Here is a 19,016-nt window from a genome sequence, read left to right as displayed (position 1 = left end):
CATTGGCTGGACTCCGGTTTTAGCAAAGAAAAATGTCTGTGTGTGTCCTGCCTCAGAAACAGTGTTTTGTGAGGTGCGTGTTGACACACAGCATGTCATGCTGAGTAAGTTTGGTTTTCTGGAACCAGCGCAGAGATGGGTGATGGCTGCACAAGTGTGCCCGTGTCCCTTTCTGCAGGCCCCCAGCCCCTCCTCCCCCAGCCACAGGGGCTTTCCTCAGTGTTCTGGTCAAATGCAAATACAGTCTCCTCTGGTGCAAAATGCAATTACAGTCTTGTCTTTGCTTTTTGTTTCTCTGCACAGAGGGAACTCGATGCCACCGCAACAGTATTGGCGAACCGGCAAGATGAAAGTGAGCAGTCTCGAAAGCGGCTTATCGAGCAGAGCCGAGAGTTCAAGAAGAACACTCCAGAGGTGAGGCGGTGTCACCGTCGAGGTCTCTCTGAAGGGGTCCTACTGTCCTAGTACATATTCAGAAGACGTGTTTTAAGCATTGCATTTCGATCAGGCAGACAATCTGCTGCTTTCTTGCGCTTGTCCTCAGCCCGTTCCAGCAGACTGTGTGCCTCCGTGTGGCAGGGAACTCGGGTGGTGACAGGTTCTCTGCACAGATGGAAAGTGAACTAATTCCAAACGCAGATACGGAACAAGCTGGGCATTGACCAGGTGTGCAGCTAGGCTGGACCCTGGGCCCTGCAGGTTCTGCCCCATGCTCAGTGCCCATGGCCATTGGCATGACACCCCACCATCCCCCCGCCAGGTATTTGAAGGAGCACTGAGTACAAGGGGCTCAGAGGGCCACTCCCTCATGTGGGACAGGCGGGGCACCTGAGGCTGCGTGCATCTGAGGATGCAACATGCCCGTACTTCTTGTGGAACAGACATTCAATCTGGTAGGCCTTTCAAACGCCTCTGTGTTTCCTGAAATATTCTTTAAAGGGCACTGGAAATGTGCTCTTCTTGAGTCCTGTGTTTTTTTTTTTTCTTTTCTTATAAGTACATGTTCGGAGGACAGTGTTTAGAGTGGCTAGGGTGGCATTGTCCTGGTCTGTTCACTCAGTCCCTATCAAAGGTTTTGTAAGAAATACAAGGAAAGGAAAGTTGTAGGCCCAGGTGTGCAGACACGGGACTTGCTCTCTGGGAGCTCCTGCCCATTTGGCCCTTGATGGTCCCTGTGCCATGGGCTGTTGCCCTGCCTCCGGTAGGAGTGGGTGGCAGATGCCCACGTTCTTCCAGAGAGGGCAGAGGAGCAGGCCTGGGAGAAAAGCTGCTGTTTGGAAGGGGCATCTTGACTTTACCTTATTCTGGGAAAATGCTGTGTAATTTGAATTGTAGAAGTGGACTGTTTTAAGTGTTCCATTGGAGCTTGCTATTTTAGGGAATGCTATCATGAATCATTTTGGGAATCGAAAAATTAACCCTCTATTTTCAGATAAGTATTGGGAGAGAAGCCCAGGTAGCTTAGTGGGAAGAAAGAGGGTACTGGGAGACCCACCTAAAGGTTTTAGACTTTAGACCCACTGCTTCCCTCTCCACTCCCCCCAAACCATGGGTCCTCCTGTTCTATCAACCAAAATATACAGATCAGAGTCATTCATGCCTGGGGTTGCCCCCTCTGTGCAGTGAGGGGGACCACTGTTCACGATCTACCTTGTGCATGCAGGCAGGAGCTGAGCAGGCAGCCGAGTGACGGAGCTTCCTCCTGCTGTTTGCCTTCTCCCAGGCTGCTTCCCAGCAGGCCTTCCTGGAGGGTCCCACTGTGGGGCGTCTCAGGCTCATGTCCCTGACTGCGTTTCCCCAAGATGTCCCCCCTCATGTCTCTCTTGAGCCACTCTTAACACTGCTGCAGTGACTGGCTGTCGTCCCCCAGCCTGTGTCCCTGCTGCCTTGCCTTGGCGACCATGTGTCCAGAGTGTCCGTAGACAGTAAGACAGAAGCGCAGGGTCATCCTTCCGAGGCAGCAGACAACAACGTGGAAATCTGACCCATCGTACTGTGAATACTATGGAGAGAATGAAGCTGAGAACCGGATTCCTGGACGGTCCTTTGGAGTCCCAGGCTTCTGTCAGCTGCTAATGGCGGGTGTCCACCCAGTAGGGGCAGCTTCCCCTCCAGTCACCTAGGGCCCAGTCCTTGGCTGATAAATGTTGATTGGACTGAATTAGTCCCAGTCCCTCCACTGACACCTAACCAAGACTCATGGTGCAGGAGCTGCGGCCCGGCTCACACAGCTTGTGTTGAATGCCATGCTGCTTACTCAAAGAAACCCAACCTTCAGCTTTGCATTTAATCTTCTAATCCCAAGAAACAGAAGAGGCTTGAAGATGAAGCCTGGTTGGCAAATGCTATTTGGGGCAGTTCTTTTCAGAGCACATTTTTAGGCATTGTTTTCTATGGAGAAGGGGACCCCGGATCCCACCTGGAGGGGAACGGGCGGTTGCCTTTCCGCTTGCTTCGGGCCTCTGCCAGCTGGTTGAGGCTGGCACTGCCCAGGCTTCTTCCACTGCAGTAAGAAGAGTCTCGGGGCAGCACACATTTCTGGAAGTGTGGAATGATGAAGCTGCCTGCAAGGCTCTTCCCCTTGCATTTTCCCATCTCAGGTTCCACTTGAAACCTGTGTGCAGTCCCTGTGGGAATGCCAAGGTGAGACCCTGAGCACAAGACAGATGGGTTCACTTACCCCACCAACCAACCAGAGTTTTCTGTAATTTTTGAGGCCACTATGACCAGAATGGGGGTGGGGGCGGCTAGCTTCTGGGTCTTCTGGGGTGCACACAGGGAGGGGTACATGGGGGGCGGGCTCATGGCATACATGGGAGGCTCTGGCAAGTGCAAGGCTTGGGATGCAGATGGGATAATCAGTTGTCTGGGTTTGCAGTCCAGAGGAGCCCCAACATCCCTCTGACGTCAGTCACTTCTGACTACATTGCTGGACGGATTATTAAACCACTGGGGAAACAGATTAATACTGACTGTGGAGGGAGCACTTCAGGACGTCAGACTTGTGAAAATGAATACTGCTTAGAACTTTGATTTCAGGGATAAAAATATTGGCTTGTTGGCAAGAAGGCACTTCCTCATGCAGACACAGACCAGGATCCTCACACAGCTAGCCATGTGAGCAGCAGGCTCAGAGCGGCCAGCATGGCAGAGCCAGGACCCCTGGTGTTGTACCACGTGCACTGAGTCCTGATGAAAACGCTGAAGTCCCTCTTTGTTCTGGGAAAGAAGAAAATGCTCTCGTAGTATCTGTTGAATGTCTAGAATGTCTGGAGTGCAGGATTAGGCACCAGAGAGAAGTTGGGGGTGAGTGAGGTTGTCTCCTGACAGGGAGTGTACATTTTCCTAGATTGGCCCTGCCCAGGGATAACTGGAAAGGCTCAAGCCCAGAGGGAAAGGTGGACTCTGACGGGAGGCCGGAGTAGTCTGACATGTGTCCACACAGAATAAGCCGTTGGAGCACAGAAGGCCAGGCACCAACGTGGCCACAGCCTTAAAGATTTTTTGTTTAGAATGAATTTTTTTAAGTTTCAATTTTATGTCATTAGATTAACATCTAATGTATGCATAGTCAGTTGATATTATTGTTTATGTCTTTTTAACCCCCAAATTGTGGTTCATTTGAAGGAGATTGCAGTTATGCTGCAAGTAGGATTTTATGTATTGCTCTGATGCCAAAAAAGAGTGCCTTCCAAAGACAAACTTTTAAAAATTTTAATTTTGTGCCTAAACATCCATACCCTATTGCTTTCATAATCGATAGTTGAACATAAAAGACTGAGGTATTTCTAGGTTCTGTCACTTTCCATATGTGTTACCTCAGGTGACTCACTAGCTGGTGACACTAGGTGAATTACTCACCCTCCCAAAGCCTCAGTTTTGTCACCTATAACAAGTGTAATAACAGGGCCTGGCTCACAGGGTTGGTGCGTGTGTGTGTTGTGTGTGTAGGGCTCCGCAAAAACCTGGCACCTACAGTCCATATGTGTTTGTTACTAGTATTAACTTGGACCACAGACCACAAAATACATCAGATGCACCAGATTTCTGCTCCTCAAAGCTAAGGAGCTTTAAAAAACACAGCAAATATAGGTAGTTTCGGTTTGAAGTGTTCCAAAAGTTGGTTTGTGATAATACTTAATCATGTTACAAATATTTTTTGAACACTTTCCATGTGCCAGACATTTCAGCCCTGGGGATAAAATCCTATCCCTGTTCTTAAAAAGTTTCTTATCTTTCTTATCAAGCAAGTAGAACATCCTGATATGGCATGTTAAGCGTTAGGGGGGTATAACTGCAATCTTCTGAATGCAGACTTTCCCCCAGAAACACTCTTCTGCCTGTGGTGGTAAAGTTCTAAGCCACATGTGCCTCAGTCACCCTTACTGTAGGTCAGCAGGGCTGCTTTTTGAGCCTCGGTTTTCAGCCTTTGAAATATGGGTGAATGTTCAGGGCCTGCTTCCCTCAGAAATGCACACGTTTGTGTACAGCTTCTCCTGGACTCCCTGACAATCATCCAGGAACCCCTCGCTTAGAACACAGCTCTGAGGCACACATTTGCAGCCTGAGGGGGTACCCTGTCCAGCGCATATATGTCTCCTCCTCACCCTCCTAGTTGAGCACAGCTAGGGGGGTTAGGATGATGGAGGGGGGAAGGGGCTGCATGAGAGATGAGCTTCAGGCTCCGACTGCTGGGGCAGAGACCATAGTTCTGTGGCCTCAGCAACTGGGCCACCCCTGGTGTGAAGAGAGACTTATCAGGCTGGTAGTAGTGGCAGGCACCTCTGTGCTGGGTGACATTTTCCTCCTGCCCGAGCCTGGTGAAGGGCAAGGCTAGGCTGGTGGCAGTGTGCAGGAAGAAGCAGTAGCAGCTTTTTGAAGCCTGGTAGAATTATGAGCAGTGTAGCCAGAAAGTGCTCACCTTTTTATTCTCTGTTGCTTTGATCAGAGCTCCAAGATAGGGGTCAGGATTACCTTTGATGTACCAAATGGCATCCATATTGATAAAGCCAACTGCAGATTGGAGCCCCAGGGACATGGAAGCATGTGAGCACTGACCAGAACAGCCCAGGGTGGCTGGCTAGCTCTTTACTCCCGGAAACTGAATTATTTCCCATCGTGGACAAAGAAAGAGACAAAACTAGGGTTTCTTGATTCTAACTAGGAGTTACTTTTTTCCTTGCTTTTCCATGCAGTTAAGTTTTAAGTTTGCTCCTTGGACCAAAGTTAGACTTGAGGATCTCATGGCTACTGCCCTGTGGAGCTGCAATGAGAATCCTGGCAGACTGACCTCTGTGGCTGTGCTCGTCACTGTGGGGCCAGTGCAGGCCTGACAGTGAGCTCACAGGGTGCTTGCAGGGGTACCAGCCCAGTTCAGTGGTCATGCGATTTAAATATAATGCTCGACTATCAGGAGAAATTAGACTTGCTTCTGGAGAGAGCACAGGGATGTTCTATTTTGTTCCAAATCTGTTCAGTAAGGGAAGAACCAGCCTTTACAGGAGAAGAGAGAACCACAGACCTGAGATGCAGTGACTTTATCACAAAACCGTCCTCAGGACTCATTATGTCCTGTCAGCATGTCCAGCTTTTGCTGCAGCATGTCTCAGGCATCTGTCTGTCAGACTTAGCCAGGTTAATTTACATTTCCTAGAAAAGGAGCCACCTCTCCATGAGGTTTAAAACTGAGCTGCACTACATTTTGGTTGCTCTCATTGCTCATTTTTCCCCCTGATGTATTTTGCTTAAACATCTCTTGCTCTCTGGAGCATTAATCCTCGTGACACCTGGTCTGCCCTGCTCACATTCTGGGGCTTTTTTCTCCCACCCAAATGCACGTAGCTTCTTTCGTCACTGTCTCTTGCCCCTGTTATCAGCGGCAGGGCCCAGCCCTGGCCCTGACCATCTTGGGCACAGCTTCCTGGGGCCAGCACCATCTCCATCCTCACCCACTGTCCTGGCTGTGCTGGGGAAGGTGGCCCAGGGCCTGATGCCAGCCACGGCCCCTCAGCCCCACCTCCTGGGTCAACATGCCTGACTCCAGCACAGGGAATGTTCTCTTTACACCTGACAACTGCCTGTTTGCTGGCATTTGTTTCCTAAGTGGCAGAATCTTAATTTGCCCTTTCTGTCTCAGGCCAGAGTGTTTTTCTGATTTTTACATTCTTGGGAAACTGTTTTAACAGTCAGGAGTCATCAGGAGATACGACTGGGAAAGACACCTTGCACCATCAGTGAAATGGGCTAGATTGGTGGCTTCCTCCCCAAGGCTGGCAAGTGGGGCCATGGGCGGGTGTCTTTAGGAAAGCCATGGTCATGTTCTTATTGATCAAGAAGGGCTCTTTCTGAGTAAGATGTGACATCCTGTGACCCAATACCTCCTTCACAGTAAGTCATCCACTTCCCTGTCACTGAGATGAGGGAGATGATAGGTTGGGAAGATGCTGCAAACTTCATGTTCCTTCTTCACCCTGTGTGAGAAATGGAGTCAGCAGGCTGGGGGAGGCCGGGGGGTAATATATAGCTGTGGCCCAGGCCCAAATGCATTTAGTCACTGCCTCTACAGCCTTTATATAGACACTGCAGGGAGTGACTCAGCCTGGGAAAAGAGAGTCACTTAAAAATAAAGTTGCACCTCAAGTGGACACGTCCTGCATGGGCGCTTTGAGACAGTGTGACTGGGCCTGGTTAGAAGCTTGGGGGTAGCTTGGCCCTTTAGGGCCCTGTGGGGCTCACAGGCCTGTCAGGTAGCAAAGGTGAGGATGCTCATTCCAGCTGCATCAGGGAATTGGCTGAGGAGTAAATGAGCTCACACATGACTCCCTGTACTTTTTAAACTGCAAAACAGAGTTCAGATGTTATTAGCGACAACCAGACATGTTTGTATGTTGACCAAATTCTCAACTCTTCCCTTGTTTTCAGCAACTTGACAGACTATGGAGATCTGTATGGCTCTTCAGGGTACCACTTAGCTTTCATTTTTACTTCTGTCCTCATAAGACTCTAAATCAATGCACATGAAAGACTAGGATCACAGCATGATTTTCCTTGTATCTCGTTGGATGTGTAAGTGGATTAATTGCAAACCCACAGCACTGACTTGACAAATTGTGACTTTTAAAGATGAGGGAAGACCAGACGTGACTCTGGGGACACAGGCCTTCCAGGAAAGGCAGTCAAGGGAGAGGAGGCCTGCAAGCCTGGGAGACCAGGGGTGCAGGGTGGACACCAGCTAGGAATCCAGACCCTCTGCCACCAACAGACTGCTCATGTTGGGGCCCAGGAACTTAGCTGCAGTGCCTCTGCCAAATCTGTAGCTCTGGTACAGTTACTTTCTGCCCCTTCTGAAGTGAAAGGTGCCTGTGGGCAGGAGCTGTGCCTTTGTGTTTTTATTTAGCTGGGCACTCTGAATCCTGTGACACTTGTTGATGACTGTAGTATGAAAAGTCCTGTTGTATTTATAACATTCATTTAGGAATCTTTTCTTTATAAAGCAGAATTTTAAAATATGTTAATTCAAATCACTCTGCAGGGTGCATTTCTCAAACAGGCAGATAATAAAATTTTATTTCATTTTTATATAGGAACTAAAAACAAAACAAAAAAATTCTAGAAGTGCCTCTCTTTGGTAATTCCTCAAGATGTTAAACAGAGTCACCCTGTGGCCCCGCATTTGTACTCCTAAGCATATATCCAAAAGAACTGGAACCACATCCGCACAACTTGGGCATGAATGTTCATAGCAGCATTATTCAGAATAGCCCAAAAACAGAAGCAATGCCAGGGTCCCTCAGCAGATGAACTCATAAATAAAACGTGGCACACTGTGATACAATAAAGTGCTGATACGTACTATCACATGGATGGAATTTAAAAACATTATGCTAAGTGAAAGAAGCTAGACAGAAAATGCCACATGATTCCATTTATATGAAATGCCCGGAATAGGCAAATCCATAGAGACAGAAAGTAGATTAGTGGTTACCAGGGGAATGGGAAGTGACTGCTAATACTTATGGGGCTTCTTTCTGGGATGATGAAAATGTTCTGGAATTAGTGGTGCTGGTTGCACAACTTTGTGACTGGAATGTGCCACACACTATTGAATCTCACACTTTGAAAGGGTAAACTTTTTTTTTTTTTTTATTGAAGGGTAGTTGACAACAGTATTACATTACATTAGTTTCAGGTGTACAACACAGTGATTCAACCTTTATATACATGATAATTCTAGGTACCAGCTATCACCATACCAAGCTGTTACAATATTTTGACTGTATTCCTTATGCTATACATTACATCCCGGTTACTTATTTATTTTACAATTGGAAGTGTGTTTATATATATATATATATATATTTTTTTTTGTGAGGGCATCTCTCATATTTATTGATCAAATAGTTGTTAACAACAATAAATTTCTGTATAGGGGGGTCAATACTCAATGCACAATCATTAATCCACCCCAAGCCTAATTTTCGTCAGTCTCCAATCTTCTGATGCATAATGAACAAATTCTTACATGGAGTACAAATTCTTACATAGTGAATAAGTTACATGGTGAACAGTGCAAGGGCAGTCATCACAGAAGCTTTCGGTTTTGTTCATGCATTATGAACTATAAACAGTCAGTTCAAATATGAATATTCATTTGATCTTTAAACTTGATTTATATGTGGATACCACATTTCTCTATTATTATTATTTTTAATAAAATGCTGAAGTGGTAGGTAGATACGAGATAAAGGTAGAAAACAGAGTTTAGTGTTGTAAGAGAGCAAATGTAGATGATCAGGTGTGTGCCTGTAGACTATGTGTTAATCCGAGCTAGACGAGGGCAATAAACATCCATGTATGCAGAAGATTTCTCTCAGAACATGAGGGGGGAGGTTCTAAGCCTCACCTCTGCTGCTCCCCATTTTCTCCCCAGATAGCCCCCTGCGACTGTGCCTGTCTTAGGTTGTTCCTCCCTTGAGGAATCTTACCCGTCTCTGGCTAACCAGTCATCTTCTGGGGCCATACAGGGAAATGTTAAGTTGGTAAGTGAGAGAGAAGCCTTATTGTTTGAAAAGGTTAGCTTTTTACTTCTTTGCGTATTTATGCCCTGTGGCTTCTATGCCCAGCATTTGTCTTGAGGTGTCTTTACCACTTGGAAGAATTATGATACTCGGTAAATTCGCCATGTGGCACGAGTTCTATTAAAGGTTGTGATTAGGTAGGAAAAAGAAAAGCTATAGAAGTAGCAGGCAGAAGAAAACCTGGGAAGATTGATTATTTCTTTGACATATCTTCTTGTAGAGTAACTTCAGCATGGATAGGTTTTAAACTACTAATTAAATTGTGCACACACATTAACATAATAGGAATATAGTTACCTAACCAAAGCATACCTGTAATTACCAGCCATCTCCAGTGAAACCAAGAAAACCAGTTAGGCACCTTAGGCATTTGTGAAAACTTATCTGTGATATGGTGGATATTGTCCAACTGAACTTAAACAGTCTGAGAGAATTCAGATAAATTAGAACAACCCATTCCTGGGGACTGTTCATATCTGAAAGGGTAAACTTTATGATATGTGAATTAGATCTCAATTAAACTTTTTTTTTTAATGTCTCTCTTTGTGGGGCTGTGGGAATCCCCTTCACAGGTGTTTGATTCAGTCATTCTCTGAAGAAATGCCCCACATAAAAGTGTCTTGGGAATTTTCATTTTGGCAGTAGTAGCTTAGTTTTAAAAAGGCCACTCTAGTATTTGGCAAAATTAGAAAGCCCAAATAATCAACTTGGATGTTTAATCATTCTAGAATCACCTACCGTTAAGTTACAATAAGACTTTAACTAGACAAAGTTTAAAAATTGAAAGTGAACTTTTTAACTGTTACCAATTAAACTCTTTAAGCCAACTTACCAACCCCAGTATTTGCTTGTTTCTTTTGGGTTCCGAGGAGAGGAAACCTGCCTCCGAAGGACAGAGTAATGAACACAATGCAAACCTAATTCAGCCCATGTCAGTAAATGACTGGTGGCCATGTTCATCTCCCATGTTCCAGAGACTCTGCAGCGTGTGCCAGGGAAGCCTGCAGAGCAGAGGAATGGGCTGGGGCAGAGTGGGCGGGAGTCAAGTGCCAGCACCGTTGCTTAGTCGCGATGTGACCTCAGTAACACCGGGACAGAGACTGAACCTCAGCTCAGCAACTTCATCTGCAAAAATATATTCTCCTTACTTCAGGGGGTCATGCTGAGGAATGTGTGAGATTCCTGAAAAGTGAATGTCTGGTGTCAGGCTGGGCGTGGACTGGTTAGTTAGCAGGTGGTGATGTGAATGTTCAGGCTGAGTGACCTTAAGCAAGGTCAGTCAGGAAACATTCTGAGGCGTGGGCCCCAAGTACATAATCAGAACTGATAACCTCCTGGCTGCTAGGCAGGAGAAAGGAGTTCAGTGTACAGAGCATAGAACAGGTGCTCAATAAACACTTTTCTAACTGTGTTCTTTCTTCCCCACCTTCCTTGTACAACAGTTCTGAGCCCTTACCAGGACCCAGGGACACGCTAAGGCCCTGAGGTACAGCAAGCATCAAGAGAGAAGATTCTAGCACTCATAGAGGGCAGGCAGACAGTGACACACAGAATAAGTCCAGGTGGTGATAAGAACTGGCCAGGGCACCATGGCAGTGAGTGTGGATGGGTGACAGTTTTTTTAGGGAGCTAGGATGGTTTTTTGAATCAAAGAATGGAAAGTATCCCTTTGCACCCCCACCATTCCCCACTATTGATGAATTTGGGAAGGTTGCTCAGCAGTGGGGTCCCTAAAATTTTTTTCAGCAAAAAGCCTGATCATCTTTCTTGTTCTTATCACCTAATTACCTTCAGGCAGCAGAGCCAGACCCTGTACTGTCTAAGATCACAGAAACCTTTGGTCCCAGGAGAGTGAATTCTTAGGTAATCAAGGGCGAGTTTACCTCTCAGTTGGTGACAGAGGAAGCAGTCTGAACGGTACAGAGCCCCTGCTGGGGGCAGCCTGGTGGCATCTGGGGAGCCCCCCACCCTGCTGGCCTTGTATGAGCCCCACGGGATCGCCTGCAGACTCGCTCCCTGAAATGTCGACTGGCTGTCGCTCCCTTTCATTCCTCAGCCCCTTTCGCTTCCTTCGTGTGTCTAGCAGTTTGTAAAGGGCTATTTTAGGTATAACATAACAGACAAATTATCTGAGAGTTTAATAACTGCCAGAAGGAAACGACTGTAATTATGTGTGGTATGGAAGTTTAATCAAGACCAAGCTGAGTTTTATAACCTTGCTGAGCCTCCATTTTCTCATCCTGAAAATGGGAGAGATGACAACTGTCTCAGAATTGTTATGAGTCAGACAAAATATTGTAGAATATCCAGAATAACCTTGGCAAATAGCGGAAGCTCAAGAAATGGAGCTTTGTATGTTATTAAATCTAATCTTCTGAAAGGAGAAATTGTTTTCACGAGTGGATTTTAAAGCTATAAATGAGACTAAAATTAAAAAAAAATACTCTTAAAGTAGAGTTGACCTATAGGTCTATAAACCATAAACCTGGTTTAACTGCAGACTTGAATAGATTCTGTACAGTTACAATGGGCTCCTTGCATATGTGTCTGGCACTTTTCACCCCTTTGACTGGCTTTACTGTTCAGAGAGTGAAAATACTTGCCCCTGGACTTTCTCTTGGAAGCTGGTCTTTGGGAGTAGCCCATAAACTTGTCTTTCTGGTTAGTAACCTCAGTTGAAATGTGTTTGAATGAAGAATGTCATTCTCTGGAGGATGTAATAATAACTCCAATAATAACCTGGGTGTAGAAAGGATCTCACAGCCCCTTCTCAATAAATATCCTTGTTATGTCATTTGTTAGGTACAATGGCTAAATGTGAAAACCATAAAATGTTAGAATTGTGGTGCTCTGTTATTTATGACTATTTACTGAGTACTTACTAAGCGCCAAGTGTTATGTTAAGTGTGTTACAAACACCTCTCTGCCTCTTGTTGTCACCCTAGGACATGAGTGTCATCAGTGTCACCTTACAGAGTCTAAGCCACCTGCCTACCAGGCAGACTGTTGAGAATGAGACCATAACCACTGTGCTAACTGGCTCCTTTTAGCTTCTAGAAGTTAATTTTTGGTCATTTAATTGTAAGCAGTTTTTATTACCAAAAAAAGGGTGATTTGGAGCATGGCTTTGAAGTGGCATACTTATTTACAGGGTTTTGTTGGAGGGGGGCTCATTTGGTGGGAGTATACCCAGAGATGGACCGTTAGGCTAAAATCTGCCATCTGCCAGAAAATGCTGGTTAACTTATGGAAATTATAAAAATAAAGCACAGCAAAGTCTCTTCCGTTTTGAGATTATGTCAGCCAAGGAGACAATCAGATGGCAGGTCCTACTGACCCTGAGATTTGTTGTTGGGTTTCGGTTTCTTTGGCTGGGGTCGCTGTGGGCAGGGTGGGGGCATTAATCATTGAACATTGATTATCAACTATCAGCTCTTGGTTTTGATTTGCTAGTGTGAGTTGCATAAAAAGTAAGTTTACAGGAGCTTTATGAGCCTGACTTGCAGGGTATAATTTGTTTGTGGCCCAGTATTTTTGCAGGAAGCCATCATAATAGAGTTGATAAAGCTAAAGGAGTGTTTTACTGGGAATCAGGACACATGGGTCTGACTCTGGCTCTGCCACTGACTGGCTTTGAGATCTGAGCAAGCAGGTCACCTCTTGTCTTGCTTTGAGAAAGAAGGAGAGGGCACAGTGCTGCGTGTCTGAGATCCGAAGGCTCTGGAGCGGGGCCCTCCTCAGGCACACTGCTGTGCGTCCTCCCTGTGGGCGCTTTCTTCCTGCTTGGCCTCATCTTTGGGTTGTTCTATTCAGAACTCATTTTGCATGCAGCAAAGAGTCACGGTGATCCCAGTGTGTGGAAGGGGGTGTGCCAGGGCAGCTCTGGTCACCACAGGGACACTCTGTTGATTGCACTGTCCTGAACACTGTAATTGTATTGGCTGATTGAATGCTTACAGGATGAAACTGAGGCCGAGAGGAGGAGCAAGTCTCCCAGGGTGTCACAGCTAATAAGCCTGGAAGTTGGCTGAGATTTTGAATCCAGTCTGGCTGGTTGCAGGCCTGGGTCAGAGTAGGTCCATGGGGAGCTCTTACTGAACTCGGGCGGCCACTGCACAGGGCTCATGGCTGTGCTGTGTGTGCACCAGATCCTAAGAGCCACCTCCCCAGCACACAGACTTCCCAGTGTCTTTAGGGGAGGGAACAGAGTCTGGATTACTTCTCAACTGGGTAGCTATGTCCCGAGGCAGCACCCAGCTGCAGGATATTCCTCCTTGGTGGTTCCCTACTTCACATTGGTAAGGTCACAGTTTTAGCTCAGAAGGTCGATTGGGGCCCCCGTGTGACCCCATATGTATTTATCCATTCACTGAGTCTGCACCTGGGACACTTTAAAGAGGGCCTGTTGCAAAGAGCATCTGCCATCAAGTATCCAGAGAGTGGACAGTTGGCGACCTATGGGCTCTTCCCTGGAGACCCCATCCTTGGGGAGGGAGCTGACCTCAGCCTGACACCTCCCCCACCACCTGCAGCATTGTGCCATGAGAACATTGCACTTGTAAGGTATGGGATATCTTTCAACCCTAAAGATGTTTTACATCAAACAGACCCTGGCATGTGTTTCTTCCAAGAACTTGTTGGAGGGAGTTGCCACTCAGCCAGAAAGATCCAGAAGGTATGGCCTCCTCTGCACCTCCCGAGTCCCACTCCCTGGCCTCACACAGGATTTTTTCCTACAGTGACACATTTCTTTTACACACAAAGCCTTGCAGTCAGGTTTAATTTTCTTTTTATATGAAATATTTCTAGCATGTTGAAAGGTATAGGAAACAAACATTACTGTGCCCTTCATGAAGATGGGTGGATGTTAACATTTTGCCCCTTTGCTTCCAATGCCTCTTTTTCAAATGAAAATAAAACTTTATATACATATAAGGCTAAAATCTCATGCCTCCTCCCTCCCTTCTTCTCCAGATGTAAACCCCAAACTACAGCTGATGTTTCATTCTCATATGCTTTTGCATTCACTGCAATGTTTATGCATTTATAAACAATAGATACTGTTTTATATATACATGTATTTTACTATTTACACAAATGGTATTATGCAAATGTATCCTGCTGTATATGTATCCACCCTTTGCCACCCTGCCTTTTTCTCTGTTACCTTTTAGAGATTTAGCCTGTGTGTGCATATATGCATCTAGTTTATTATTTAAGCTGCAACACAGTATCCCGCTGTGTGCCTGACCCACAGAAGGTGCATCCGGTGCCCCAGTGAGATGGCAGGTGCTGTTTGGTTGTGGTTGATCCTCTTGTATTAAGTGTACTCATCTTGGGGTGTGGGTTCAGGAGTCTCCCAGGCTGGACACCCAGAAGTAAGGTCACTAGTCGCAGCTTGACCAGCCCGATGAGCCAGGTAGTCCCTCTGTCCCTCTCAGTCGTGACTGCTGTTATTCTCTGCTGGCAAGCTCCCAGGACCTGTCCCAGACACATCCTTGCTGATTTTTGCTGTATTTCTTTATTTCTAGTGTGGGTGAACATCCCTTTTGGTACAATGACTGGCCTATACAGTTTCCTCTTTGGTGTTTTTAACTGCCCATATCCTTTGCCCACTTTCCTATTGAGCTGTTTACTGCTTTCTTACTGACTTGCAGGAAATTCTGATCTGGATCCTTTGTTGTGTGTACATTGCTGACATCTCCTCCCAGGCCATGACTGGTCTTTTCACTATGTTTACAGGGTCATTTGTCACATGGAAGATTTTAATTTTAATGCAGGTGAATGTTTTCCAGTTTTCAGTGTAAAATTGAAATATTTTATATACATTTTTTTGTATCTTATTTCAGAAATGTTCCCTTTGCTGAAGTCATAAAGACTGTTTTTTTTCTTTTCTCCCATGTTTTCCTTCAAGCTTTGGGGTTTGCTTTTCACCTTAGGCCTGGAATGCATTTGTGTGGACAACGCTTGGGAGGCTATAATTTTATCAGTGTCCATGGAGAGCGCCTTGGCTCAGCACCACTCCCCGTGGAGCCCACCTTCCCCGGGGAAGCCCAGCAGCTTCAGCACCTCTGTCAGGTGCCACGCCCCCTCGAGGCTCCTGGTCTGTCTCCTCCCCTGCACCAGCCCCGCCCTGATTTGATGATTATTACTATATTGTTTCTGTAATTATTTTCATGTCACTACTGAGCCTTGATCCAGTGGGGGAAGGCCTGTCCTCATTGCTCTTCAAAATTCTCGAAACTGCATCCGTACGACTTTCAGAATCATTTACTTGGTTTCATTTTTTTGAAATTCCATTGGGATTTTTATTGGAGTTTCATTGAATGTGTAGATTAATTGGAGACCATATAGAAAGTGTTTAGAGTTTTGATGGAATTACTTAGGATCTTATTCTTAGGTGAATTCCATTCCATGTATAACTCGGGGGATCCATGAAAATGACACACTCTTCACTTACTCCAGTTCACTGTGTGGATACGAAAGAGTCAAAATTGAAGGATTGATCATTGTAGTCTGGAGCCAGGCACAAAAATAAACCTCCTGTGTTATCATAGGTGGCTGTGATTAAGATCAGGGGAAAGGTCGGCTGTGGGCCTCCTAATACTGACAGTTTCCTTCAGAAGATTAAGTGGTTCTTCATTTTTGGCCCGGGTCATTAGTAGCTTAAAGCCATTACTGTCTATTGGCTGTTTGGTTTGTCTGAAATATGGGGCTGGTCTCAGCCTATTTCCCTGGGGTCAGGTGTGTTCGCATAATCAAAGTGCCAGGAACCCATCGCGTGTATGCATGTGCGTCCACACACATAGATTAGCCTTCCCGGGGGAGGAGTGCACAGTGCCGGAATCAGAGATGTTCCTCTCACATTCGCATTTTTAAATGTGCATTCTCCATTAGTAGAGTGTTGTCGAGCTTATTTTTGAGACTGGCTTGTTCAGCCAGTTACATGCACGTTTGAAAATGACCATTTGTGAAGCTGACAGCCATTGGCAAACCGAAGAAAAATGCAGATCCCTTTTGTGTTGATGTGTGGTCAGGGATTTTTCATCAGCCCAGTGTGGTTCCCATGACCTAGTCAGAGAAGGGTGGTAGCTTCTGTTTCCTTTAATTAAAAGTTGATGACAAGGGTATTTTTTAAAAATTTTGTTTATGTATAAACAACGCATGAAAAGGATTTCATATATATTTAAATGATTACTTTGCCACAGTAATGAAAGCATACTGGTTCCAGCACTGAAGACGAGCCCCCCCAAAAAAAAGGGGGACCTGTGAATAGGGATGAAAAGATTACAAGTAAAAAATATAATCAGGGCAGGTTGGCCTAATAAAGTAAGAAATAGAACTTGTGGTTTAACTCTTTTTGTTGCTTTAAGATAAGGGACGTATCTTTAGTTCTTTCTTTTCTTTAAAATCCATTTATACTTGAAACTAGATAAAATGTTTGTATTAACTTTCTTGATTGTAAGTGTGGGGAATGACTTCCATGGTAACTAACCCTTTCTAAGTAAATGAACTGATATGTTAGAACCAGAAGAGTTGAATAATTTTTTTTATTTTAGAATTCTTTTTGCATTAACACATCTGCAATGTTGAAGAATATATGGAAAATTGAAATAGTGCTTCTCTCCCACCATGTCTCCAGCACGTCAGTAAATCACCTTTTTTTCCTTTTAAAATGTCTGGCCTTGTAATTTATGTTTGCGTAACCCATTACTAAATTCACAGTAGGTGTTTTAGTTGGCAGGCACTATTCCAGAGATTCTGAGGATCTTTAAAAAAAAAAAAAGAGCCTTTGTTAGTATTTATGTTTAAGTGGACATTTTCCTTTTCTAAAGCAGTGAATTGGATTTTTTAAAAGATTTGGAGACTATTATTTACCTTTTTCTTAAGCAAACAATATTAAGTCCATATTCCCACATTATCAGTTTTCATGAATTTCTTAATAGACCTTATGGTCTTTCTTTCTTTTTGGATTAAAGCCAATGGAAGAAAATGATTCTGATACAAGATGACACTAAGTTCTATCTAGTTTTCTGTAGGTTTCGTGTTACATAGGAAATAAAATTTCTGTTTCAGTGATGTTTTAATTTCCTAAATGAAGTTGACTTTTAGTTACAAAGCGAAGATGAATATATTCATTCATTTACAACACCATTTGGTGCTTGAACAGAAATAGAAATGCTCAGGGTTAGTTCACATACTTGTGGCTTACCTTTGAGACTTTCTAATTTTTAACCAGACATTTAAAAATAATCATTATATCTACCAGCCCCAAGACAGGAAAACTTGTAGAGCTTTTCTTTGAAATGATGAAAAAGTCATTTTTCTTTTCTATTGTAAAAATTTTTTTAAGTGAAATCCAGAAGGGCCATTTATGGTTTTCTGAAGAGGTTTGCTTTATTTGATCATTCTTCCCTTCTCTCCTAACTCCCATCAGCTGATCAATAATGTTCTCAATATAAAATGTATATCAGCCCATTGAAATCACTGTGGCCAATCGGGGAAGGAGTTGTTTTTCCCCCAGGGAGCCTTAATATGCTTGTCAGAAAGTCTATATCCGCCTCTGTCTCTCTGTGAAATAGAAGGCAGGTTATTGTTCGAAAATAGTTGGTATGTTTAAAAACTCAGATTTTAACATTTTCAAATTGTGGTCTAAAAGTCCACTTGTGCTGTACAAGCTTTGAAATTTCTCTTTTCCTACTTACATTAGGGATGGAAATATATGAATTTTGTTTTTGTTTATTTTTAAGGACATAGTTACTTTGACATTCTTAAAGCACTTTCTTTTCATTATCAGAGGTGTTTATTCTGGGTGGATTGCTCTGACAACCTTCTACACTTATGGAATAATTTCTCTTGGGTTCAAAAGGTGCCTCTTGTATTCTGCATTTATTTCTGGAAACTTTAGGAGGTATTACTCACTCTTCCTGGTGAGGTGCAAGGTTTCGAGAATCTGTCCAACTTTTCAAAACTCAGCTGTCAGACCAGAGCCCCTCATGACTCTTAGAAGAATGATGAAAGCAAATTAAAGAAATGGTATGGCAGCTTTTAGTAGGCGAGAAACACATTATATGGCTTTTTGTGAAGTTGTCTTCCCACACACCATCCACCTCCTGTCCTGGACTTGGTGGCCCCAACATGAGCCTTGTGGTTCTGTCCCAGAAAGCGCTTCCACCAGAGGAAGGTGCCATGCTAGAAGCTAGAAGAAAGGAAAAAGGAGGTGTTTATCGTCCCAAAGACGCCTTCCAACTTTTATTATTAACTCCTTTCCAAAGTAAACTTTTGGGTTTGTTTCAAGTCACTTCTGGCCAAAGTACAGTTGGGTTTGCCAGGTCCTCTAGGAGTAGAAGCAAAAACAGCATCCCCCTGGGCCTGAGGCGGGGTTTGGCAGGGGGCACATTGTGGACCTGGTGAAGTGGGGACATCCAAATGACAGCTGTGAGGCAATGTGGACTTATGGATTGGGGCACAAATGGCTGAGGCTCACCTCTGTAGCCCTTTCTCAGTCTTGGGCACTGTGGTTGGCTGTGGGCTTGGCACTCTGAGAGGTACTGGGGTAACCAGAGCTCCCCCAGGGCATCCCCGGCCCAGCCAGAGCTGGGTGTGGAAATAGAGTTTTCAGTAAAGGGTAGTAAATGGAAAAATGGAGAGAGCAGTGCCCAGTGTCCACTTGGAGCAAAGAGAAGGGGCTCTTGGGAAGGTAGATGCAGGAGCCCTGAGCTGGGCCAGTGTGAAGCTGTCACCAGGAGTGAACAGCCACTTGGGAGTGGGAGGGCAGTGGAATTCTGACTGGGGAGGTAGAGAAGGACCTTTGAAAATGCTTGGCCAACAAGGGCAGGAAAAGGACAGGCCTATAGCCAGAGAACAGGAGTTAAGAGGGTTTTTTCCCCACCCTGAGGGTGGATGGGGAATGAGAATCCATGAGAGGCAGGGGCATGA

General features: G+C 44.9%; 1 protein-coding gene across 17 annotated transcripts in view; it reads left to right on the top strand.

Moving 5' to 3' along the window:
• Nucleotides 1–19,016, top strand: part of CUX1 (cut like homeobox 1) — a 378,856-nt gene that overhangs the window by 81,543 nt on the left and 278,297 nt on the right. For all 17 annotated transcript variants that reach the window (XM_036904518.2, XM_036904517.2, XM_036904516.2 and 14 more), the window contains exon 2: nucleotides 304–414. In XM_036904518.2, coding sequence (XP_036760413.2) covers nucleotides 304–414 — 111 coding nt within the window. The remainder of the gene's footprint in view (nucleotides 1–303; nucleotides 415–19,016) is intronic.

Source organism: Manis pentadactyla, chromosome 10 (assembly GCF_030020395.1).
Source record: "Manis pentadactyla isolate mManPen7 chromosome 10, mManPen7.hap1, whole genome shotgun sequence".
NCBI lineage: Eukaryota > Metazoa > Chordata > Mammalia > Pholidota > Manidae > Manis > Manis pentadactyla.
The sequence above is the reverse complement of the archived record's forward strand: the minus strand, read 5'-3'. Positions and strand labels throughout refer to the sequence as shown.